The 25,214-nt window shown below is 51.0% G+C and overlaps 2 protein-coding genes across 2 annotated transcripts in view; one reads left to right on the plus strand and one right to left on the minus strand.

The window, feature by feature from the left end:
• The window catches only part of Snph (syntaphilin), a 714,025-nt gene that overhangs the window by 376,873 nt on the left and 311,938 nt on the right, over positions 1 to 25,214 (plus strand). The gene's annotated exons all lie outside the window — the stretch shown is intronic.
• The window catches only part of Angpt4 (angiopoietin 4), a gene marked incomplete at its 5' end in the record, with an annotated part of 34,842 nt that overhangs the window by 7,740 nt on the left and 1,888 nt on the right, over positions 1 to 25,214 (minus strand). The window contains 4 exons of the mRNA XM_051144815.1: positions 1,460 to 1,575; positions 4,716 to 4,954; positions 7,039 to 7,160; positions 8,443 to 8,598. Coding sequence (XP_051000772.1) covers positions 1,460 to 1,575; positions 4,716 to 4,954; positions 7,039 to 7,160; positions 8,443 to 8,598 — 633 coding nt within the window. The remainder of the gene's footprint in view (positions 1 to 1,459; positions 1,576 to 4,715; positions 4,955 to 7,038; positions 7,161 to 8,442; positions 8,599 to 25,214) is intronic.

Raw genomic sequence — 25,214 nt, forward strand, 5'->3', positions numbered from 1 at the left:
GGTCATAGCAAGCAGAGGGAATCTGGATGCAGTGTAGATCCAGGAAGCACTGTTCCTATGGGCAGACTGTGGATGGATGGCTTCTGAGCTAACCTGTGCTAACCTCTGTTCAAGGCAGGGGTTGTGTGTGAATAAGTCGAAGCGTCCTTTCTTCCAAAGGGCCGGCAGCCTACCACAGCTGAGTCTTTCAGCCTGGGTTTGCTCACACATTCTTCCAACCAGTTCAGCACGTGTTCACGAGACAATGAGCTCTGGTGTGTTGCCTGGCCCCACACCAAGTGAGTTGTTGTAAATAGGAGATAGACCAGCTCACAGGGCTGCCTTTGGAGGAAGCTGTCTCCTGAGAACAATTGTTTGAGTAGCCACAAGGAGAAAGTCACTGGAGATCCCTGGAAGGCTTCCTGGAGGAGGTGGTTTTGGAAAAGGGTATCAGATGATGTCATGTACCTCCAAGTAGCGGTGGATGGAATTTTCCGAGGGGAGGGAGGAAGAGGGGGGAGAGAGAGCGCAGGCCTGCAGGAGGAGGGAAGGCAGGGCACCTGTGGTAGGTGCAGAGGGGACAGGAAGCCCAGAGAGCTGTGAAGCTAAGTGAGACCAAAGACACAGTGAGGTCTGAGCTCAGAACTCTTGCCTCTCCATCAGCGTTCCCAAATTCCAGCTGTTCACATCTGCCTGAATTCCACCACAGCCGAACTTATTCAACTTTGCGTATTTACTTTCAAAGGGCTGGCACTTCTGTGCTCACACCCAGAGGGTAAATAAATGGCTGTCAGGAAGGAAGGAAGGAAGCCTTATCCGTACTGTAAAGGGAAAGGCAGAGACACTCACTAACCCAGATGGCAGTAAGTGGGAGAAAAGTGAGAGCTTTGTGAAGAACCAGAAAGGAGACTTTGGCAGGTTAGGTGGGTAGCACAAAAGCCAATCTGGGGGGTCAAACAAGGCTGCCTCCCTCCCCAATATATGCAGAAAGTCAGACTGGGACTGCAAGGGGACCACTCCCATTCTTCTGACCTGCCCCAGACCTTGTGCCTGACACCTGTATTTTCCCTGGCTTCCTCTCATGGGGGAACAATCAAGCTCAGGACAACCTTGGAGCCTCTCACTAGATGGTGGCACCCCATCAGCCCATCACCAGCTTTACAGAGCCAACTCCTGCTTCTCCTGGGCTGTGTGTGTAAATGGAATAACCTGCTTAGGCAAAGACAAATAGGAGTGCCCACGGCCATCAGTTACACGAGTGGCCGCCGTCTTTACCAACAAAGAATAGTGACAAAGATGGTGACAAAGGGTAGACTGCTGGCTTTGTGAACTTCGGCTACATCCTTTTCTCAGAAAGGTGAGTTTCCAGAAACAGGGTTCCCTCCTTCTCCGGGCTCTTCACTAAAGCCTAGCATTGATGGGTGGGGTGGGACGGTCTGTCAGGAAGTCCCCTGTTCAGCTCTATCTCAAAGCCACTCACCTTGAGAGGTCTTGTAAAGTTGGCCCCATGGATGGTGTAGACGCCGCTGGTGGTGGCCCCCGAGCGCTTGATCTCTGCACAGTTCTGGAACAGCTGCTTAGATACCTTGAAGGAACCTGCAGTGGGACAAAGCAAACATTAGCCAGGAGGCCAAGCAGGCATGGCAGCTCACGTCCCAGCACTCGGGCAGCAGAGGTAGGAAGATCTTGAATTCGAGACCCGCCTGCTCTGTGCACATTCTGGCTGGGGAGCAATGGAGACAGGAAGATGAAGGGGAGGGGATGGTGAGGGGGGACCACACAGGTGCAGGGGGTGGGGTCTGCACAGAATGAGCAGCATGCTGGTAATGTCCCTGGTAGGAATAGAATAATTTCTGTGCAGGGGATGGGGCGAAGGGAAGGTCACTGGTACCCACTGTGACCTAAACTTGAGTGAAGGGTAGGGAACACTCCACAGACAGAGCAAAAAAGCCTGGACTTCTGCAGGGTCAGCAGCATCAAAGATCAGCTGGAGGAAGCCGACTGCAGGGCTGTGGCACAGCGCCTTGCCTGAGTGGAGCTGGCTGGAGCAGGCCAAAGCAGGCAAGCCAAAGCTGGACAGAGGCTCCAGCACATGGAGAGGGCAGGTGACACTTCCCAGGGCAGGACACTGAAGCAAGGGATGAGGATGGACCCACGGGTGCCCTGCCTCCCTTTCCCGGAGTGTCTTTGGGAGGTTACCTGGGCTTTCTTGTGGCCCACTGGTAAGCTGATCTGCAGCAGCCCTGGTTAGAGATCCTTTATCCTGCCCTTCCTGGAAGATGACCACTGGCCTTCAAGGGCCCATGTACATCCTAAGCATTGTGCTCTCAAGACCAGGAGGCTGCTAATCTAATGGAATTAAAATAACATGGACTCTACCATGACCCCAGGATATAGAGGGAGTTAAAAATCCTCTGTCTAGAACTGGGCATGGTGGCACACACCTTTAATCCCAGGGCTTGGGAGGCAGAGGCAGGTGGGTCGCTGTGAGTTCGAGGCCAGCCTGGTCTACAAAGTGAGTCTAGGACAGCCAGGGCTACACAGAGAAACCCTGTCTCCAAGAACCAAAAACCAAAAACCAAACCAAACCAAACCAAACAAAAAACAACAACAAAAAATCCTCTCTCTAGCTCACTTAGTAGGAATGAGATTCTTCTAGAACCCAATCTATCTGAGAGGCAGGGACCTAAGGATGGAGCTAAAGTTGTGGAGGAACAGATATCAATGCAAAATAACTGACAGGATGCTACTGGGGCCAGGACTTCCTGCTTGGGCCTTCTACCTGGATGGTGGCTCTCAGATACTGGCGTTGATAGACATGCCTGAAGGAGACTGTTCCATACAATAAACGAAGTGTCTAGAATGTTTCCTGTCAGTGGCCCTCAGGTCTCCACAGCCCCAAGGGAAAGGGAGGCCAGATAAATACAGGGAAGGTAATGGCTTGGAGGTAAGCAGGGCCAGGCCACACTGTACCTAACGAATCAGGGCAGAGCTGGGAGCCGGCCTGCAGTTCCTGGCTCCTCTCTCTAAGGCTCTGTCTACAGCTCATTTCTGCAGTGAATAATAGCAACAACAACAGTCCAGTAGAAGTGCTTTTTACCTGGAACTACTGTGTTGGAGGGTTTGCTAGCAGCCAGGCTCTGCTGGGAGCATCTTGGGGTCAGGAAAAATGACTCAGGGGACAGCATAAGAATAAAGCCAGGTAGCCGGGTGTGGTGGCGCACGCCTTTAATCCCAGCACTCGGGAGGCAGAGGCAGGTGGGTCACTGTGAGTTCAAGGCCAGCCTGGTCTACAGTGTGAGTCCTGGATGGCCAAGACTAACACAGAGAGAGACTCTGTCTCAAAAAAAAAAAAAAAAAAAAAGACTGCCATGGCAGTGGAACAGTTTGGTGGAATGGAGTCCCTGGCTGCTAATTTGTCCCGCTCCACTCCCCTCTGGCTCTTAGGTGCTGCGCAGAGCCCCTGCCAGTGCAGCCTTCATCCTGTTGTCTGCTGAGAAGTGCTGTAGCAAGTGTCCTCTCATGTAGGTGAGGAATCAGATGCCTTGTGCGTAAGCAGTGAAGTAAGCACTAGCTAGCCTTCCCCCTTTCCACCCTTTCCTGGGGCTGGGTGTCCTAGCTGAGCACAGGGAGGCTGGGCAAATGCTCTACTGCTTTGGTGTTGCTTTTACACAGTGCACACTTGAGCCTGTGTCCCTGTCCTCACTTGGTGACTCTGACTCTTAGATAGCTGCACATTTCTTTCTTTCTTTCTTTCTTTCTTTTTTTTTTCTCATCTCCCCAGCCACCGCTGCCTGTGAGAGAGCTCTGCAGAGTAGCCATTCTGGATTCAGCATGCTCTGCCATCCTCTGTTCAACTCCCATTCACCCAGCTTCCCATGGCTTCTCCATCTGTACAGAGGGCAAAACCAACCAAGCCCCAAAAGTCTTTTCCCGATGGCAGGCAGGCAGGTGGACAGCTGTTTGGATGGAGAGAAATCAGGTGCTTGACACACCTTCTACTGCACTCAGGGAACAATCACTCAGGCTCAGTGGGAGACAGGAGAGCTGCCCGCCTGCGGGGAAAGGCCCTGTCCTTGTGTGTGTGAGAAACCCACACGTGGGACTCATGTGGATTGTTTCACTGCCAGGGTTGTGCACTACCCTGTAATGGCTCCTGTTCACTCTATAGTCTGTGGTTTAGAAGGCATCTACCTCCCTGACTCATAGCTTTGCTAGTCTGCGGGACTTAGGGCGAAGTCATGGTGGGATCCTCTGTCCCAGTCTCCAGCCTTGAACCCCTTCACATGATTGAAGCTGGGGACCTTACTGAAGGCCCAGCCTCCCCCAGGGTGGTTTCAGATTGTCCCATAGCAGGAGCCCCTTTGGGTTCTCACCCACCAAGCCAGTATTCACTCTATACTAGCTGTTTTCTGAAAGAAGCTCTGCCCCATCAAGCCCCTCTTGTGCCCCCTGCTGGCCGTTATTATCATCTCCATTCAAAAGACGGAGAAACTGAGGCCAGGAGTGGAACAGGGGCATAGCTAAGGTCTCCTAAGAGACAAAGGTTGAGTCTGAGTTGGGCCACTGTGGACAGCATAATCACTGTTCCTTGCATTTCTCTTTTGCAGATGGTAGGAGAGAGGTGGCCTTGCCCATGATGGGTCCCTGCCCCCCAGTGGCTGAGCAGGCTACACAGGGTCTCCCTTCCCTCTTTGGCTCTCCACCGGGGGCCATGCGTAATCCCTCCCGCTCACCTGGGTGCTGGTCCTGGGCTACAATGCGCACCAGGCGCTGCACTAACTCCACCAGTTGTTGTTGCTGCTGCTGTAGGGAGACGGAACTGCTGCTGAGGGCTTGCAGATTGTGCTTCAGGTTAGTCAGGGGCCCGGTCCGGTTGGCCAGGAGGTTCTGCAGTTGTTCCTTCTTTTCTTGGAGGCTGTTCACCTGGGCCTGATGCTGTGCTTCCAAAGCCTGCAGCCTGCTTTCCAGTGCTCTGCCAGGTGGGAGACACAGGGGGTGAGCCCCAGGTCTCTACCTCCAGCACTCACCACACCCCTAGTTTCCCTGGGGCTGAGTACGACAGCTACACACACTGGGCAGAGGCTTAGAGATGCTCAGTGTCTGGCTCAGGGTCACACAGCCTTGTGGTTGGTGTTCACTATAGTTCAAATCAAGGGAGAGAGGGAGAGAGGCTGTGGAGTCACACGAAAAGAAGCGAATGGAGGGACACAGCAAGAAGCCAGCAGCCATGAGCACAAGCCCAAAAGTGATGTCTTTTGGCTGTGTGTGTCCAGCCCCAAAGGAGATAGTCTCTATGGAGTCTGGGAGTGATGCTGCTTATATGTGAGAAAGGAGAGGCATAGTAGATGCCCAACAGCCAGGTCTGGTCCAGTCTGCTCCATTCTTGTGTCCCAGGATGGAGATGGTGTCATGGAGAGGATGGAGGTGGAGGTACTGGCAAGGAGTTAGGAAGAGGAGGTGGGGACCAAGCCTCTGGTGGAACCCCAAGTGTGGGAGACAAATAAAGAGAGGAAGACGAGTGGCAGGATGGCGGTGCTGAGGACAGATAGACAGGGTGGAAAGATGCTAAAATCCTCAGTGTGAGAGACCGGAAGGAATGAGATAGAACATCCTGGCTGGGCTGGGCTTCTATAGAAATCGAACAGGTACATAAGACAGGTTTGCACTTCCAGCAACTTTGCTTGTAGTACTAAGGGTGGAACCAGGCTTCTGGTTCTTACTAAGCAAGAGTTCTGCTTCTGAGTTAAGCATCAGCTGCTTGCTTTTATATCTTGCAGGTCTCTTAGCACAGTAAGCACAAGAGAAATTCTGGTACAGAAAGCAAAGGCATGGTTAAGAAAAGTAAGCCTTTCCTCTTTAGGCACTCTCTCCCTTCAGTGGGAGAGGAGGTACGGGAGTACACTGGTCGCACCACTGGGTAGATAGTAAAAAGCTGGAAATGACCTTAATGTTCACTGACTGGGGACTGGGAAATAGACAGTAAGGAACTCTGGGAAGTCGGTGGAAGGGGCAAATGTGCGTCACTCAATTGCAGAACCAAGCTATGGGCCTTGGGTGTCAGATTCCCCAGCCTTGCCTCTACCCCAGGGCTATTTTTGTCTGTGTAAGTTCCGGTGTCCTCAAAGCATACTTGTACAGAACACTAGACTGACAGTGAGGCAGATACTGGGAACTGCTCTTTCTGGGATGGCGTGGGTCAGGTTGGGTACTTACAGTCATGGGAACCAGTTAAAGTTCACCACGAGGACTGTAGTGTGTGAAAATTGTATCTCAATAAAGTAATGAAAAATTAAAGCAGAAAGAGAGAGATGGGTGTGGTGGCACAGGTGTATCATTCCAGTGCTAGAGTCTGAGGCAGGGGGATAGCAAATCTGAAGCCAGCCAGGCTACGTAGTGAGAACTTGCCTCAAGCAAAATGAATCAGAACAGACAAACTGACAAGAAAGAAAAAGAACAACAAAAACTCCAAACAAGGGCAGTGTGTGTGTGTGTGTGTGTGTGTGTGTGTGTGTGTGTGTGTGTGTGTGTATGTGTGTGTGCTGGTAATGATGATGGGGGGCTAGGGAGTGGGGTTCAGGGTTTGAAGATTGGCTTAGCGATAGAGAGCTTACTTAGCATGTGCAAGGAACTGGGTTTGATAGCTAGCGCCACAAAAAGAAGGAAGGTGGGAAGGCAGGGCTGGAGAGATGGCTCAGTGGTTAAGAGCACTGCCTGCTCTTCCAAAGGTCCTGAGTTCAATTCCCAGCACCCACACAGCAGCTCACAACTGTCTGTAACTGCAGGATCTGACACTCTCACACCAGTGCACATAAATTCAAGTTAAATAAAATGTTAAAAAAAAAAAAAAAAAAAGAACCAAAGGAAAACGCATGCATGGCCTCTGTTGATACCAGGTGCTGGAAGCCAGGCCTGGTGCTGCCTTGTTTGGACTCCAAGCTTAACTCTGATCCTTACCTAGGCCCAACCTCGCCCCAGCTTTGTCCCTTGTCCTAGCTTTTTCCCACAGTGGTCCTTTAGCTGGACATTGGCCAGGTCCAGCTTCTCGCCCCAGCTCACCTGTTGCGGCCCTGTAGCCGGTGCAGCTCCTGGCTCTGTGTCAGCATCAGCCTCTCCAGCTTGTTGGTGGACACTGAGCCCTCAAGCATGTGGATCATCATGCGTGATGTCTGGTTCAGGACCTGCCCCAACAAACAGGGGGTTTGTAGGGTCATGTGCTATGTAGGCTCAAAGGCCTTTCACTCTTTTTTGGGGGGTGGGGGTTTGGGGGGAGGCTGCCACTCTTGAGCTTGCCAATTCATTGCCACGTCCTCTCTGTGAGTTTCCATGGTTACGCGCTTGCTACCACTCACAGGCGCTACCTTGCTTAATCTAATTTGCCCTTCTTCATTACTGCTTCTGCATATCAGGGCTGATCTCCTAGCTGGACCCCCACCCGTCCCATCAGCCCCATCTTCCAAATGGCCCCTTTCCTCTGAGGTCATATCAGATTTTGGCCTCACCTAGGCCAACTTGACAGCCCACAGATACCTGAGGGAGTCCCTGTTATAGGGGACTTTTTATCACATTGGCCTGTGTATGTCTGTGGGGCATTTTCTTGAGTGTGATTGACGTGCGGGAGGGCCCAGGCCACCGTGAGTGATGCGACGACACCTGGGCAGGTAGTCCCGAGTTGTATAAGAAAGCAAACCAAGGACACCACTGAGAGCAAGCCAGTGTGCAGCATTCCTCCACCGTTCTCTCTCCTGCCCCTGCCTGAGTTCCTGCCCTGACTTCCCTCTGTGATGGACTGTGACCTGGAAGTGTAAGTTATATAAACCCTTGCCTCCCTAGCTTGCTTTTAGCCATGGCGCTTATCACAGCAACAGAAAGCCAGCTAGCTCACTGTCTGCTGTCCCTCACCCCATGTCCTTAGGGCTCCCTGCTTCTCCCTTATCCCCCATCATCCCTTTCCTATACAGCTGCCTCCCACTCTACCCATACACCCAGCACACCTCTCTTTCTCTGCATGTCTGCCATCTTGGTGAGTTCCAGGGCAACCGACCCTTGATTGATTTGTTTACTGCACTATATTGGAACCAGCGCCTGCCATGGTGTCTGGCATGCAGGAGAGCTTTAGCAAACAGTGGCTCCTTCCTCATCATGCCCCCCCCCCCCCATCTTGGCTGCCCTGCTCGGCCTGCTGAGGTCACATGTTCTCTTTCTCATCCAGGTCCCCCAGTGTGCTCTAATCGCTGGGGCAGGGCTTTGTCAGTGTTGCCACTGTCCAATGCCCAGCACAGCCTTGGCACTGAGCTTCCACAGAGGGCTCAGACCTAGTGCAGGTGGGGCTGCCCAACCATGTGAATGCAGAGAGGGGGCCAGGGGGGCTTTGGGCACAGAGAAGGCCGGACCTCACCAGGACAGTGGCAGAGACAGGAAGCCTGGAGGAGCAACCTGGCCCTCTGGTAGCTCTTCTGTTACCTGTGCCTCCAAAGCTGTCAGCTTGTGGGTCTGAGCCGTGGTCTGATTCATGAGGTTGGCACCCAGTGCCAGCATGGTGGTTGTCTGGTTCTGCACTATGTGCTGTTGGGTCTGTACCAGGTCTGATATCAAGTTCATCCGGATGGACTGCTCCAGCTGCAGGGAGACAGAGGGCTGTGGGGAAAGGGCAGGAGCTGGGGAAGCTGCCTGTCCATCCCGCCCACGGAGCTCCATGGCAGAGCACAGAGCTACAGCTAGAGGTGGACACCCCACTGAGGATGTGCCATGCCAAGCCACTGCTTCCTTCTTCTAGGTTTCCCCCACTGCCCTCTGTCTTTATTCTTGTTCCAAACAGTTTGTCCCCCACTGGGAAGCCAGAAGAATCCCATTGAAACTAGGTAAGCCACACCCCTCCTTGGCTCTCTGTTAACCCTGGATTCTTATCTCACAGGAAAAGCTGAAAGTCTTGACTTGTAGTTTCCTCCATCGCTAGCTCCCCTGCCCCCAATCCCTCCATCTTTCATTCAACTCCAGCGGCGGTACCTCCACACATCCCTCCTATACAAGCATGCACCCACCTTAGGGCTTCGAACATACCACACGCCTGTACTTTAGAAACCTCTCTTCACTCACATGGCTCACTCCCTCATGTCACTGCAGTGGTGCCACACACTTACCACTCTCTGGTTTTATGCCAAGCTTCTTCTTCTTCTATTGCTTTTTTTTTTTTTTAATCTTTCTTACCTTCCAGAATGTCAACTATATGAAGCCAGGGATACAGTCTTGCTCAGTAAGTATTTCATCAGTACATCTAACACAGCACTAGGTATTCAGAAGGTGCTCAGTAATTGTGTTCAAGGGCTTGACAGGGGAAAGGGGGGGGGGGGGGGAAGAGCAAGGGTCAGAGTGCAGGCTTCATGCTCTGCTTTCCCTCTAGGGGAGAGCCAGCCTGTGGTGGTGGGAGTCCGGTGGGGGCGGGGCTCACACCTTTCCCTTGTACAGACTTCCAGGCCCTTATCTGCCAAGCTGAACTTTCTTTTAGCCCCGTTGTCTGCCAAACAGGGCTGAACTCACAGCATCCAAGTGGCCCGGATGCCATGAGCTGGCTTCCTTTCTTTGGCAGGGCTATATTCTTCCTGATGCTCATCTGCCTGGAAGCAGATGAAGTTGGAGAGGTGAACAGTGAGTGCTCAGGCTCAGCTGCTCCTGGCTGCGCAAGCTGCTTGGGTCCCTCCTCTGTCACTCAGGCCAGAACTCAGGCTTCCATAAGGTTCATTGGAGCTGCTCAAAGGGGCCTTTGGAAGGTCAGCGCTCTCAGAGAGGGGCGGGGAATCTTGACTATGAGTCACACTCACTCAGGCTAACTTTTTCTTCCTTTCTCCCTCCTCTATTCACCCACCTCTTCCTGCCATGAGCACTTTGGGAGAAGTATGCTCCATTGTCGCATCCCAGTGGTGCGACGGGAGACTGTTGGAACTTCCTAGAATGTGGCCCATGGACCAGCCTCCCCTGGGAGCTGGTGAGAAATGTGGGTTTCCAGACCTAACTGGCCCAGCACTACTGAAAGCAGAACCAGGGACAGGTGGCTGTGTGCTCTTTAATGAACCTCCTGTCAGAACTGAGACCCGGCAGTGGAGTGCACAGGGAAGATGGGTGGACCAGTGTGGAGCTTCTCCAGGCCTCTGCCCTTCATCTCCTTCTTCCTCTGTCCTGTCACTGGTCCTAACCTTTCCTTGCAGCACATGGAAGATATATGCTCACAGGTCTTTCTAAAAACCTAGGACCTCACCTCCTGCAGCTGTCTCCCAATTTCTCAGTTCCCAGAGCGTTGGTCATCTCCTTCTGTCTTGTCTGAGACAGGGCCTCTTGTTCATGCCTGCTGAGTAACTGGCCTGATGAGCTTCTGGGGGATTTTCCTGGCTTTCCCCTGCCCCCGCCCCCGTCTTTCAGGAGTGCTGCATTTACATGCATGTTCTATCTGCATCTTGTCTTATGGCTTCTGGGAGTGGACACTCAGGCTCTCATGCTTGTGTGGCCAGTGTTCTCTTCACTGGGTTATCTCACTAGTCCTGTCCACGAGCCTTTGATTCACTTTGCCATGATCTCCTTGACATCATAAGGACCTGTCACCATTATAGCTGCTGGACATACACCGAAACGCATTCTCCTTCCACAACCCGGGCACCGCGACTCCTCTCCCTTGTGGTCCAGTCTTGGTCTCTTTGTCTTCTTCTTTTTATTAATATCTATTTTTTATTTATACATTTATATTATTATACATATGTAAAATAAACTACATAGAGCAAGAAGAACCACAAAACAATCAGGAATTATATTAATGTTACATTCATAGTGTTTTGGCTGTTTGTATTTGGAAACCTTGAAGAAAACATTTTCCTATCTTGGTGCGGCGTCTAAAATTCTGAATGTAAATCAATATCCATCATATCTCATGTCTATCAATGGAAAACATCTATCTAGGCCTAAAAACATCTGAACCCCTAATCAACTAAGCCTAATTGTGAAACTAACCTATTTGGTCTTCAACCGCATCAGAGACGTGAGAAGGAATAAAATTGATTGCCTGAGTAGACAGGAAGTGCAGGTGAGCAGCTTCCAAAATGAGAAGATGACAGAGACAGTTAGCTGCCTTAACAGTCACCCAAAATTTTCTGTAATGTTGGAGCATCGTCTTCAGCCTTCTGGCCCAATATATCTGACAGACATATCTGTGAGGCAGGAACTATTGAGGGCTTGCTTACCCTGTCTTGACAGAGTTTGGTTATAGACTCTGCAACCAAGCTTGCCTATTTTTAGGCAGAATTCTGTCAGTGGTCAAAACGAGAACATTTTGCCCAGTGACTTGTTTGCCACATTTGAAGCCATCTCCATAAGGAGGTTCTTTGATACTCAGCTTCTTCTTTGAGATAGGCTGGGTGTTGCCAGGAGTTAACTTGTCTTGTTGTCAATTAATCTTTAGAATAATAAAAAAAAAAATCTTTAGATGCCATATTCTGTAGGCCTCTGAGGTTTCTATAGAAACATACCTATCTGTTACACCTAGGACGTATATTCTTGTAGTATGAATAGACTAGTAATTGACATGACCATGATTTGATCAATTGACAATTAACTTGTCTAACTTACTTATTCCTAAATAGCCTGTAATAGCACTTGTAAAGTATTGGAGGTAAACCTTGCATTCTACTTGAGTGGTATATGGGTACAATACCTCATATCAGAGTAGAATATGTAGAATATATATATATATATATATATATATATATATAGTGTGTGTGTGTGAAGAATAGTTTTACATTTGAATTCTATACCAATATATCAAAATTAAACTTATTTTGCATCAATACACAAATTTCTATACTAATGAATTAAAAATAACCTTGTGAGCACAGTTAAGGCCTTAAGTTGAGGAGTCGACTCAATAATCTACTTTTTGTCCTGTCATCCCTATATATTTCTATATTCCCCCTTCTTTCTTTTCAGCCCCTATCTCCAAACCTAAGAAAGAAAGATAAAGGAAAAGAGAGACATCCCTCAGTCCAACCTCGTTTTTTTCTCTGGATAAGACCAATAATAACTTATAACCAACTTCCATCTCTTTGTCTTCTTGTACCTTCTTTTCCTAGGCCAGGGGTCCTCAAGAAGGGACCAGAGGTCTGTGAAGAAGTTTCAGGAGTCGATGACACCAAGTGAGTGCGAGGTGACATTGACCATGGATTTGTGATTACAATTTGACATTTCCATCAACTTCAGCTCAGGCCACAAAAAAGCAGAGAAATTCTGAATGTTCACATCCTTAGCATACAGTACCTTTCTTCCTTGCTCAGTGTGACTGTGGAATTATGGGAGTTATCAACCCATCACTGGATGGGGCAACAACTCCACTGGCAATTTGGTTTTTAATATGGATTATAATTACAGTATTATTAGATGCTCTGCTAAGGGCCTTGACTTTACTTCTTTTGTGTGTGTTTGTGTGGCCTTTTTGGACAGCGTCTTGCTCTATAGCCCAACATTTGGGAGACAGGTCTTGAACTCACAGCAATCCTCTTGCTTCAGTCTCTTGAGTGCTTGGGTCGTGGGTGTGTACCACCAAACCTAGTTGATTTCTTTGTTTCTAAGAAAATCCATAGGCTGTCTGTGGGGCCAGACACTGAAGGACCCTGCGCTCCAGACACACTGCGGTGCTGCCTGTGCACTTTGGCTATTCTTGGGACTTTCACAGCTCACGGCCTCACCATTTCCTATGAGGAACTCTTCCTGGACACCCCTCCATATCCACACAGTTTTCCAACAAGCACCTCTAACACTGGATATGGGGGAGCACTCCTATGAGTCCAGCACTTGGAGGTAAACAAGAGGATGAACAATTTAAGGCTATCCTCAGCGACAGGGTGAACTCAAGGCCAGCCTGGGCTACAGTGAGACCATATCTCAGAAGAGCCAAACAAGTAGCTTCTCCAGCACCTGGCATGGGCCTCCGAAGCCTTCTACCTTTTACGGCCCTGTAGCTCTCAGCTTGCTCCCACTTTGTTCATCTCAGTGAAAGGCCCCATCCCTTCCTGAAGCTCCAAGCCCAGACCTTAATCTTGACTTCTCTGTTTTGTTCACTCCACACATCCTGGTATTAAGTCTGTCGGCTGAGATCCCAGTAAGAGTTTCCAGTCTGTTCTCCTCCTTGCTGGGCTTCCCAGGGACACTACTGAGTGGCTAGCTGGGGCCCGCCAGTGGCTCGGGTGCACAGAGCAAAGCTGCAGCTATGTTTAAATTCTTCTGCTCATCATGAGCCTTCTAGAGCCTGGGTCAGCAAGTTCATTCCTGAGTAGAGAACTTTCTAGACATTTCTCTGCACTTCAGAGCCACGGTCACCGCTCCTACCCAGGGTCGGTTCCTAGTTAGAATCCACATACAGGAAACCCGAGCTTCCTCTGGGTCTCCCTCATGTCTATAGAGCAGGACTGAGGACTCTGGGTGACTTAGGGCCCTCTTGAATCATTAGGGCTCCCTAAAAGCAGACTCACCAATTTTCCCCAGTGGGCCTGTGGCTGTAAGTAGCTGGGTGGGGCATAGGCCGTCCACAGCTGGATCCTATTACCCGATCTGCCAGCCCACCCACGGGCCTGGGCTCTTGGCAGATAATCCCAGTCAGATGGCCTGGTTCAACCAGTCTGGGGTTCTGGATACCAATAGCAGCCTAGACTGGCAGTAGGGGTGAGGGGGGTGCGGGTAGGGGAATAGCGTGAGGCCGAGGCACCAGGCAGGTTTTATCTAGGCATCGCTCCACCATCAAGACCATCAACACCTTCTCTAGCACCTTGGAGCAGCAAGTTCTTGTCCCGAGCCAGCAGTGTACCCTGTCCCCAGCCTACCCTTCATCTTGGCCCTGGGCTTAAGGTCCAGCTCTGCTGCATTCCAGTTTGCGGGCCCTGGAGGGGTTTCTGAGTGGCCCTGGACCTCATTTTACAAATACGTTCTATGGGGGCGGTAAGCACAACCCTGTAGGGAAGAGGGCATGTGCAAAGGGAAGAAGAGAGGGGAGGCAAGAAGAATCCCAACAGGCAGAGTGTAAGGAAGAAAGGAAGGACCCTCATGCAGACCTGGGTGTGCGGCTTTGGCGGCCGAGCGGGTCCAAGCGAGCCTGTTTGTGCCTGTGTTATCTATATAAATGGATCTTAATCGGCAAAGAGCTGAATAGCTGAGCTCCAGTCACCCTGTGAACTCCGCTCTCCATGAGAAGGAACAAATGAGTCCTTACTGTGCCCAGTCACAGTGACGGGTTTCCAGAGTGAAAGACACAGACTCAGTGTCTGCAAATGTGGGATTCTACCAATGGGACCTTTTAGTAAGTCATAATGTATCTTCACCAGACCTCAAGTGGGAGTGTGTGACTTCAAAGGGACATTTAGTGATGCTGAAATACCCTATGCCACGAGATGGAAGTACATGGATTTTCCTATATGTGGATTATGTCTCAATAAGAAGAAACTTGGGGCTGGAGAGATGGCTCAGAGGTTAAGAGCACTGACTGCTCTTCCAGAGGTCTTGAGTTCAATTCCTAGCAACCACATGGTGGCTCACAACCATCTATAATGTGATCTGATGTGCACTGTATACATAATAAATAAACAAATCTTTAAAAAAAAAAAAAAAGAAGAAACTTGCCAACACAAGGCTCTAAAATTTGCCCCAGATAAATATGTATTATTATATGAATTATAATTCCTTTTTTTGTTGTTTGTTTTTTGAGACAGGGTTTCTCTGTGTAGCCCTGGCTGTCCTGGACTCACTTTGTAGACTAGGCTGGCCTCAAACTCACAGTGATCTGCCTGCCTCTGCCTCACGAGTGCTGGGCTTAAAGGCGTGTGCCACCACACCCGGCCTATGAATTATAATTTTTACACCGATGTGGGACCCTGAATTTCTGGCACACTATCCTTGGCACAGGGAGTTGGGGATAAGCAAAGCTGACTAGTATTCTGATTGTTGGGCTCCTTCTGGACAAGCAAGTTAATCTGCAGTAGTGAGGAACACCACGAACCAAACCAGGCAGGATGACCATTCAGGGCAAGCTGGCCAGGGTCATCTGAGCTGAGAGGATGAGATCCCAGCAAGAAGAAAGCCAGGAGGGAGGGATTTCAGGAAAGCAAGGACAAGGGCCTCAAAGTAGATGGGAGAGTGTGTAGGATTTGAACACTGAGGCTTGCAATAGCAATAGGCTCTGTGTGTCTTTTCTGGAGAAAAGATGTGCAAAGCTCAGGATTCAGAAAAGCAACTGCTTATGGTTAGTGCAGAGCGGGTTGTGGCTCGGGACAGTGGTGGCCACGCCTCTGCCTATGGCAAGGCGGCCTCAAACAAGTGTGTCTACCTACCTGAACCCCTTCCTTGAAACAGTGATACTCATAGCTTCTACCCCCGGGGCTGCTGGGAACACTGCTGAGAGGACTGGGTAAAACCAGCTTGGTATGGTTTATGTAACCAATAGGTGACAAGCCCCTGTGTGTGTGCTGCAGGTCACCTCTTGGCAATGCTGGAGGTGTTGATGGTATGACTGGGTTTCATCACTGCTGTTTTACAGAGCTTTTTCCGGATGGACGTGAGTGGACCCAGCCATGATCAAAGCATCGTCAGCAGTGTGCACCCACTCCTGCCGTGGTGGGGGCTCACTCACTCCTGCCGTGGTGGGGGCTCACTCACTCCTGCCGTGGTGGGGGCCCACTCCTGCCGTGGTGTGCGCCCACTCCTGCCGTGGTGGGGACCCACTCCTGCCGTGGTGGGGGCCCACTCCTGCCGTGGTGTGTACCCACTCCTGCCGTGGTGTGCACCCACTCCTGCCGTGGTGGGGGCCCACTCCTGCCGTGGTGTGCACCCACTCCTGCCGTGGTGTGCACCCACTCCTGCCGTGGTGAGGGCTCACTCCTGCCGTGGTGGGGGCCCACTCCTGCCGTGGTGGGGGCCCACTCACTCCTGCCGTGGTGGGGGCCCACTCCTGTCGTGGTGGGGGCCCATCCCTGCCGTAGTGGGGGCCCACTCACTCCTGCCGTGGTGGGGGCCCACCCCTGCCGTGGTGGGGGCCCACTCCTGTCGTGGCAAGCCCAGTCTTGTGGAAAGAGGGTGCTAGTGATGCATTCTGCACATGCGCAGATGGAGGGCAAGGAGGAAAGCCGTTAGCCTTGAGGAGTGACAGTGGGCAGGCGACATCTTCTAATTGTATTACACATCTCAAATATGTTTGTATTTAAAAGTCCAACGAAAGGCCAGGAGGATGGCTGAGCAGGGAAAGGAGCTCCCAGCCACTTCGGCTGACCTGAGCGCAATCCCAGGAGCTCAGGAACCAACTCCTGCAAGCTACCCTCTGACCTCAACACGTGAGAACACACACACATACACACTCACAGGCGCACGTGCGCACGCGCGTATACACACCCCCTCCTAAAATGAATAAATGTTAAAAGTCTAATGAGGACAAATGCAGGTATAATAATGTACTTAGCAACTCTATGCCAGAGATCCCTCTGTTTCTTTGAGACAGAGTCTCCCTATGCAGCCCAGGCTGGCTTCAAACAGATGATCCTCCTGCCTCAGCCTCTGCCTCCTGAGCGCTGGAGTTCTGGGCACATTTGAGCTTCTTGACATGGATTCTGGGAATTGAACTCAGGTCCTTTTGGAGAGCAATATGTGCTATTGTCTGCTGAGCCATCTCGCCAGCCTTATTACTAGTGATTCTTAACTGAGGTCCCTGGGCCTTCAAAGGATCTGTCAGTAGAATTCAGGATATCTGTAGACTTGGGTTTTAAAAAAATGACCCATTCCCCACCCACCCTCACCCCCACTAATCTCTTACTAAAATCAACTTTCCTATGTGGGTGAAAATAGGCCAGGAACTACCAGAGTGGTGGGCACTGTGGGTGGTGCCCAGTCACCAACAAAAATGACAGATACACTCATGTGTCACATATGTGTGGGCATTACAACGTAGGTGTGCCCCCAGCTCCCAGTGATGGAAGGGGCATGAATCCCCCATTAGATCACCGTGTGTCTGTGGACACCGTGTCTGGTGGAGTAGCTCTGTTACTGGGTCCAGACAGTCCAAGGACAGACAGCGAAGCAGGATTCCACTGTACCAGACAGAGATTTGCTGTAAGAACTAGCTGGAGTTCTGTGCTGCAAGGCAATTTGTTTGCTTTATCTTTAACGTTTATTGGTGTGTGTGTGTGTGTGTGTGTGTGTGTGTGTTGTGCTGAGTGTGGAGGCCACAAGTCAACTCAAGTACTTTTCTTCTCTCCCTCCCTCCCTCCCTCGCTCCCTATGCATTTGATTTTTTTTTTTTTTTTTTTTTAGTGCCGGGGGTGGAGGCGAACCAGGGACCTTGTGATAGGAGGTGAACACTTTTCTACTAATGCTGAATTCTTTAAAGGCCACACTTTGCTGTACATGTAGCCGGAAGCTATAGCAAGAGCTTTACTCTAGAGCTAATGGTCAGGTGTGGTCCAGACCCCTGAGAATAAGCGGCTCTGTGGTGTGTGTGTGTGTGTGTGTGTGTGTGTGTGTGTGTGTGTGTGTATGTGATGCAAGCATGCACATGAATGTGCACTCACACACACACAGATACACACAGACACACACACACAGATACACAGACACACACACACACATATACACACAGACACACACAGACAAAGACACAGACACACAGAGACACACAGACACACACACACAGATACACAGACACACACACAGGCACACAGACACATACACAGACACACATATAGATACATACACACAGACACAGACACACACAAGATACAAGATACAGACAGACACACAGACAGACACACACACACACACACACACACACACACACACACACACACACACACACACACCAGGGTCTCATGCAGCCCAGGCTCATCTTGGCCATTCAATTCCTCTTGTCTCTTCCTTCCAAGCGTTAGGATTACAGGCAGGCTCCATTTTTGGCTACAATTTTAACTTTTTTTGAAGGCAGATATAAACACATTGTTCCAACTCCCAAGGAGCCAAAGAAATGGTGCAAACAGCGAGCTGTTCATCCCTGCCCAGCTGCGCTTCCTCCTGCTGTGGCCACTGGGAGAAAGGTCCCGGTGGCCTTCCACACAGCTGCACCTGCTTACACCCGGTTGCTCTGAGCTCACTCAGCACTCACAGCTGAGTTACAGGAATGCTTTACCAGGTCACACTTCTGCAAGGTCCCCTGGCCTAGAGGCGCTGGGTGCCACTAATCGAAAGGAGTCTGGGTGAAGCTTTCTCTGCCCACCTCCTTCAGAGCGGACAGTTTGAGCACAATGAACACTGACTGTGAAGGCTGCCAACATGCAGACAGTGTTCTTCTGATATGGAGATGTTTTCAAAGAAAAAGTCAAAATAGCGATGAGTCATGCTAAGGTCTAAGCACACATGGCCTTTCTCTTTTCCCCACTGCAAACCTGCAATTTGTTAGGAATCTCACAAGAAATTCTATTTACAATCAAAGGGATGTCTTAAGCCCTTGTCAACCCCTGGGACCCGCGCTTCTATTTTATAAGATTGTTTCCCACTCAAGGCGCCCCTAGAACTATGCTGTAACCCCATTTACTTAAGAGGAACCTTTTGAGACCCCAGAGGCATCAAAATAAAAACCCATGGTTTCTGCTGAGTCATTTCAGCAAGACCTTGAGTATCCACATTGGAGTGTGCCTTCTCTTTCCCACAGTATCTCTCTTTCTACTAACTCCAGGCTTAATGACTCTTTAAAATAAAATCCAGCAGGGCATCATGGCACACGCCTTTAATCTCAGCACTTGAGAGGCAGAGGAGGCAGCTCACTGTTAGTTCAAGGCCATCCTGGTCTACAAAGTGAGTCCAGGACAGCCAAGGCTACACGGAAAAACCCTGTCTAAACAAAACAAAACAAACAACAACAATTTAAAATAAAATCCAACTGTGCTTCAGATTGGCTCATCCCTGAATTCTTTACAGCAGGGAAGTCAAGAATCTGTGTAGAACTCAGACCTGTGAGTCTCTGGCCTGGCGCCACCCTGGTTGTGACATCAACTGTGCTGCGCCTCCATCTCAGAGTGTGACCTACAAAGGGGGGGTGTGCCCCCAGCACTCACCCTGCCCAGTGGCAGTGCAAGGATCTTCTCTAACCTGGTCTCCAGCAACCCACAGGGAAAAAGTAACGGTTACCTACTTGGCAAATGAGTAAACTGAGGCTAGGAGAAGCCAAACATTGTCTGAAGCCGGAAAATGAGGCTTCTAATCAGATGGCAGAACTCTTTCTGAAGGCTTGGCCTGAGCCCTTGGCAGCTGAGGGGGTCCCTGAAGATGGCATTCTGGAGGTTAGAGCAAGGTCAGGTTACGGGGTCACGGAGGAGGCTGCTGTGACTGAATGCGGGCAGAGTTTGGGCCCTGTGGCTTGCCTTTCCTGCTCAGAGGAGACAGGAAGAGGGTATGCATCCCAGAACAAGGTTAAGGATAGCTTTTTGTGCTGGGAGAACGGGGCAGAGGCAGGGACACGACAGCCTTGGTGAGGCTTTGTCTTTTTAGCTGGATGCCTGTCTTTTCATATACTTACTTGAACCATTTCAGTGAACATTCAAAGCACCCAAAGGAAAATAAACTGGAGCTGATGGGGAGGACCAGGAAGGTTCTATGTGTCTCATAGCAAGCTGGGCAAGTTGGCAAAGATGCTGGCCAGGAGCAGAGTATGCCAGGCCGATGGGCGCTGCTGGTCCCTCTCTCCTGTCCTCTTCTCCCTCTGAAATAGTCACATCTCTGTAGAACTTAATGAGGGAGGTACCCACAGCTGCTCAGAAATGATCTCCCTTCATTCACCCCTGCATGGTGGTCCTGTTGTGTGCTATAGACCAATGGAGGCTGGGCTAGGGTCAGGATAGGAGGAGGAGTCTACAAGGCTCTGCTGGCCTAACTTGCTGAGGGAGGTGGCTGAGCTTTTAGCTTCCAGGGTCCTGAGGTATGTTTGCAGGTTTCATTTTACCTTGTCTTCACTCAAGGGACTTATTTTAACCCTTGCTTTGCAGATGAGGAAACTGAGGCTCAGGGAGTTTTAAAAAAAAGGGGGAGCGGGGGAGCTAGCCTGTGTACCTGACTCTGCAGTAATATTTCCTGGAGACATGCCCTGCACGTGATCAATCTTTAGTGTCCCCTCCGGTCATAGAAAACCAAGGCCTAGAGAGGTCAAGTGATTGCAAAGATAGCAAGCTTGTAGCTGGGGTTCACAAGTCACCTCTGTAGCCTGGCCAAGGATGGGGTGTCACAGTTGGGACCTCCATGTAGAGGTTCGGCTCTCCTTGGCTTTCAAACCTCCACAACTATGAGAAATTGGCCTTGGCGTTTTAAACATGGCTCTCATCTGAACTTACACTTTCTGGACATGTGATTTTTGGACAGGTCACCCCATTCCCTCATCACTGACAATCTCATCTCCCAGGGCCACTGTGAGAAGTAAATGCTAAAATCTATACAGAGTACACAGTGCAATGTGTGGTCCCCAGAAAGAGCCCAGTAAAGGCCAACACCAATTATAATTTCTCCTGTCCTTATTCGTTGGTTATGTTGAGAGGCAGAGAGTGTGTCAACTTCCTCTCTCTAGAGAGGCCAACCATATAGATGACTTCCCCAATGTCCTACAGCTGGCCAACGCACTCTTCAGATATGTTCCTCACCACAGCTGTATGTGGCTCAGGTCCTGGGTAGCCCTTAAGGCCAACACAGATATATTCCAGGGCCACTCTGAGGTTGAAATAACTAAATGTGGCTGAGGTTGAGGTGACTGAATGTTTCGGAGGAACTCATGGACACGTCTGGGGTTTGCATTTCCTGCTCTTGAGACAGGGAGGATGTGCATCCTAACATGAGCACTCTAGGCACTGGAGGAGAGAGAGCTAGACACACGTAGCCCTGGCCCACAGGCTGACTGGCCAAGCCCCATGAACAAATAAACCTGTCCCTCTGGGGGCAGGATGGGCCTTAGGCAGCCACTGTTGCTGCTGTGCTGCCTCCAGTTGACTATCAGCCAGTTGCTCATCCCCAGGCCAAGACTTCTGGAGCAGCAGTTTTTAAGCCCTTCTTGGAAATAGCATCCTGTTCCTCTGAAAAGCAGAGGCCACTTGCTCCACCCCATCCCCCGCACCGACTGCCCAGAAGGCCAGTGGAGAGGTTAGGAAATCAACCCCAAGCTATTCCATTCGGCAACCGAGATTTATTTCTTGTGGCAACCGAGATTTATTTCTTGTTTGCATAACCGAAGGCTGAAAATGCCAAGAATTTACAGGCAGCCTGGGGAGGCCAGGGCAGCTGGGAGCCCCCCGCCATCCTGGGAGGGTCTCAGGCAGGGCCAGGACCCCACACTAGGCTCTTTCTGACTGTCTTCCTGACCCTTGGCCTGCAGGCTAGGCCACCGGGCTGAGGGTCTCAGCTACTCTGCTTGCTGACAGGGCCCTGAGTATCAGTAAATGCTGACTCCTCCACCCCCACCCCTACCCTCACCCCCACCCTCACCTCCACCCCCAGCCCCATCCCCAGCCCCATGGCTGTGGATAGAAGGGCAGAGGGACCCCAGCCTAGCAGCTTGGCTTGATGGTGGGCACTGGCTTTCAGGTCCTGGGGTCCAAGGTCTCCAGATTGGACACCCAGAGAGGTAGAGGCAGGAGAGGTGGCTTAGGGACTTTGGGAGGGCAGCTGAAGGGGATAAGAGAGAGGCACAAGGAGACAGACAGACAGGCAGACACACACAGAGACAGACAGACAGGCAGACACACACAGAGACAGACAGACACACACACACACAGACAAACAGACACACACAGACAGACAAACAGACACACACAGACAGGCAGACACACAGACAGACAGATAGAGACAGATAGAAACAAAGAGAAAAGGAGAGACAGACAAAATGAAATACAGAGGGAGAGACAAGAGAAAGAAAGAAACAGGGATAGAGAGAAAGAGGGAGGGAGGGAGGGAAGGGGAAGAAGAGAAAGAGAAAGACATAGAAACAAAGAGAGACAGGCACAAAGAAAGAGACAGATAGAGACAGATATAGAGACAGGAACAGAAAGAAAAAGAGACAGAAAGAAAGAAAAAGGAAGACGGAGACTGGCAGTGGCCTCGAACCCTGAGCTCAACATGTGGTGTCTGTTTTTCCCCTGTGTCTCTAAAGATTTGGGGAGCTATGCTGCTCTCAGGCAGTAGATATGGGCTAGGGCTCAGCCCTGAGGTCTGGACTGGGTGTTTCTCAATCATAGAGAGATGTGGACACAGAAAGAAGTCAAGGATGGTAGTCTGTGGCTGAGAGTCCTGAGACCAGTGGACGCTGACCGTAATGAACAACTGGGAACCCTAGTAATAAGAGGGAGGTCTGTGGAGTTGCCCCTGGGGGCAGGCATTCCCCTGCTGGGTCCAAGGTTACAAGCCTTTGCTGCTGTGTCTTATAGCTGCTGTCCCAAGTAAAGGTCCCTGGTTGCCCTGGGAGGTCTGGGATTAACCACTGAACAACACTGCTCAGCAGGAACCCCTTTCACTCGCTGTCCCCGCCTGGTCCCTCAGGTGGAGGCATGGAGCAGAGCTGAGTGCTGGTGTAAGGACCACAATAGGAGTTGTGGGTCATGAGTCACCGAGCAGAAGCTTTGTGGGAAAAGAGAGGAGGCGCGAGGTGGGGAGAGTAGGGTAAAGAAAGGCAAAGGAGGGGTGCAGGGAGGAAGGGTGAGAGAAGAAAGGTGAGGCCGGGCCTAACGTTGTGAATGTGGGTGGTAGGACTCCAGCAGCCGCATGGTAAAGAGATGGGTACTTAGAGGCTCCCTCTAGCATTGTCTCCTAGCCCCTAGCTTCCACAGTCAGGAGAAGGCATATGCAGCAGGAGAGAGGACTGCTGCCTCATTCTGCCTCAGTTTCCTCTCACGCACTCTGTGGGAATGGGCAGGGAGCTCACAGCAGGGAGGGGCCTCCCCTCCAGTGTCAAGAGAACCAACTTGGTGGTGGAGAGCTTGGGCAGGCTTCCGGTGCTGCTTGTAGTCGTGAAGACGTGATCAGGGCACGTTTGCAAACTCTTAAAACAAAACAAAACGAAAGCCAAAGAGGAGACTGGGAGTTTTAGGGGCTCAGAGGCACGGCAGGTAGGGATGGGAGCCTAAGGAGAGTGCCAGCTGCACCCACAGAGGGCAGAGAAGAGGCATATTCAAGGGGTATGAATGTGTGTGAGACGTTTGTGTGTGTGTGTGTGTGTGTGTGTGTGTGTGTGTGTGTGTGTGAGAGAGAGAGAGACGATGCTTGCAGGTGTGTTTTCATGTGCACTATTTGTGTGTGCATGTGTATTATGTGTGTGGGACGATGCTTGTGTGTGTATTTGTGTATGCATGTGTGTGTTTGCTTGTGTATATGTGAATGTATGTGTGCATTTGTGTGTGGAAGGACATTTGTGTGTGTATTTGCGTGTGCAGATGTGTGTGTGTGTGTGTGCACATGCCTGTGTGTGTGGCTGTTCATAGGAGCCAGGAGTTACACATCTCAATTGTGGGTAATGAGAGACTCAAGCCTTCAGGACTTACATCTATTTGCAGAGAGGACCCTGGAGCAAACCATCTGCACACTGAGAACCCAGTGAGGAGAAAATGTGGTGAACACTGTGTGGTTCAGCCTTCCTAGAGGAAGGCAGTGTTTCCACTGCGTGAGGCAGAGCCTCCAAGACCATGAAGGGAAGGGATAACTGAGCATCAGGGTCAGAGCTCTCCCCTTGGCTCTGCTGCTGCCAAGGAGGTGACATACTCAAGCCACGTGACTTCTAGGTATGTGTGTGGTTCCACACATCTGCTCTGTAGCAGGGTCTACAAGCACTGGGTGAGCTGGCATGAGTGCCGAGGAGCACAACAGGCTATGCTTGACCCAAGGGGCCCCTTAACCAGAAGATAGCAAGACTGCTCACCAAAGACGGGAGCCTGCTGAGAAAATAGCACTGGCAGTGACATTTTTTGCATAGAGATATCTCACTGGCCTTTGGCCCATATGATTAAGAGGGACCGTGACTGAGTTCAGAGTTGGGGTGACTCAGCAGTGTAGACTGTGCTGAGGGGCTACAAACACACCAGTGCATTGCCTCTGTGCCTGGTGAGCCGTGCCATGCTAGTGTGGTGCATGCAGCTGGGACGAAGCACAGAAGGGCGAGGAGAGCCCAGTGTTCCCAGCACCATGCGACCTTCTGTCAGATGAGGAAACAGGTCTTGTTTGTCCACAGTCACATGATTAGTCAGTGCCTTCTGGCCTGCCAATGTAAGGCCAGGCTGGAGGACGCATTGCTCAGGTCCACAGGACTCCTTGAACTATCACCTTAGGTGGGTGACACTCAGGTAGGATCCTTGGCCACAGATAGAGTTGAGTCAAGCGACCGTCTGTCTCAAAGATCATCAAGTTAAATTCTTCTACTGGCTTAGCTGTTTCCCAGACACTAGGTCCGGGGGATTCAAAGGACAAGAGGGTAGAACTTGGGGGTAGGGAGCTACAGGAAGTGAAGGCAGTGTCCAGAGGAGAGATGGCAAGTGCTGGGCCAGGGAGCACAGAGAAGGCCATAGCTGGTCCAGGTGGGGCTATAAGAAATGGATGGGGCACAGGAAAAGCATGATCTGGGCAGACCCAAGAGGATGCTGCTGGCTGCCAACATTGTCCTGAGGTCAAGGAAGATGACCTGAGTTGTGTTTATATGATTTGGGACCCAGAGGTGGTCTGAGGAGAAGGAGCAGGAGGAAGTGGAGGAGTGGGAGGAGGAGGAAGAAGAGAAAGAGCTAAGATACCTCCATCTTGGTGAGCATGGGGTGGGGCGGTGCTTGGGGATGGCTAATGCTGTGGAAATATATCAACAGAAAGAAAGAAAGTCCACGTTAGTAGTGGGAGGGAGGTGAGGAGGTTGAGGGGCCCTGTTCTCTCTGAGCCTGAGGGAGATCTGGGGACTGGATGGCATCGGACAGTCCCCATAGCTGTTTGTTATAGCCAGGGACACATCTGGCAAGAGGTGGGTGGAGAGGAGAAGAGGGAGGCCAGGGAGGAAGGCTTGGCTCAGACATCTCACAGAACCTGGGGACAGCTGCCCACAGACTCAGGCTCCATGCAGCCTGGAGCATTTGGGATGGGGGACATGGACACAGGATGCGGGTGGGCTGGAAGAGCTGAGGGGCAGGAGGTAGGGAGCGGCAGCTAGGATGTAGCAGAGACAGGCGGGAGGC

This window comes from Acomys russatus, chromosome 4 (assembly GCF_903995435.1).
Source record: "Acomys russatus chromosome 4, mAcoRus1.1, whole genome shotgun sequence".
NCBI lineage: Eukaryota > Metazoa > Chordata > Mammalia > Rodentia > Muridae > Acomys > Acomys russatus.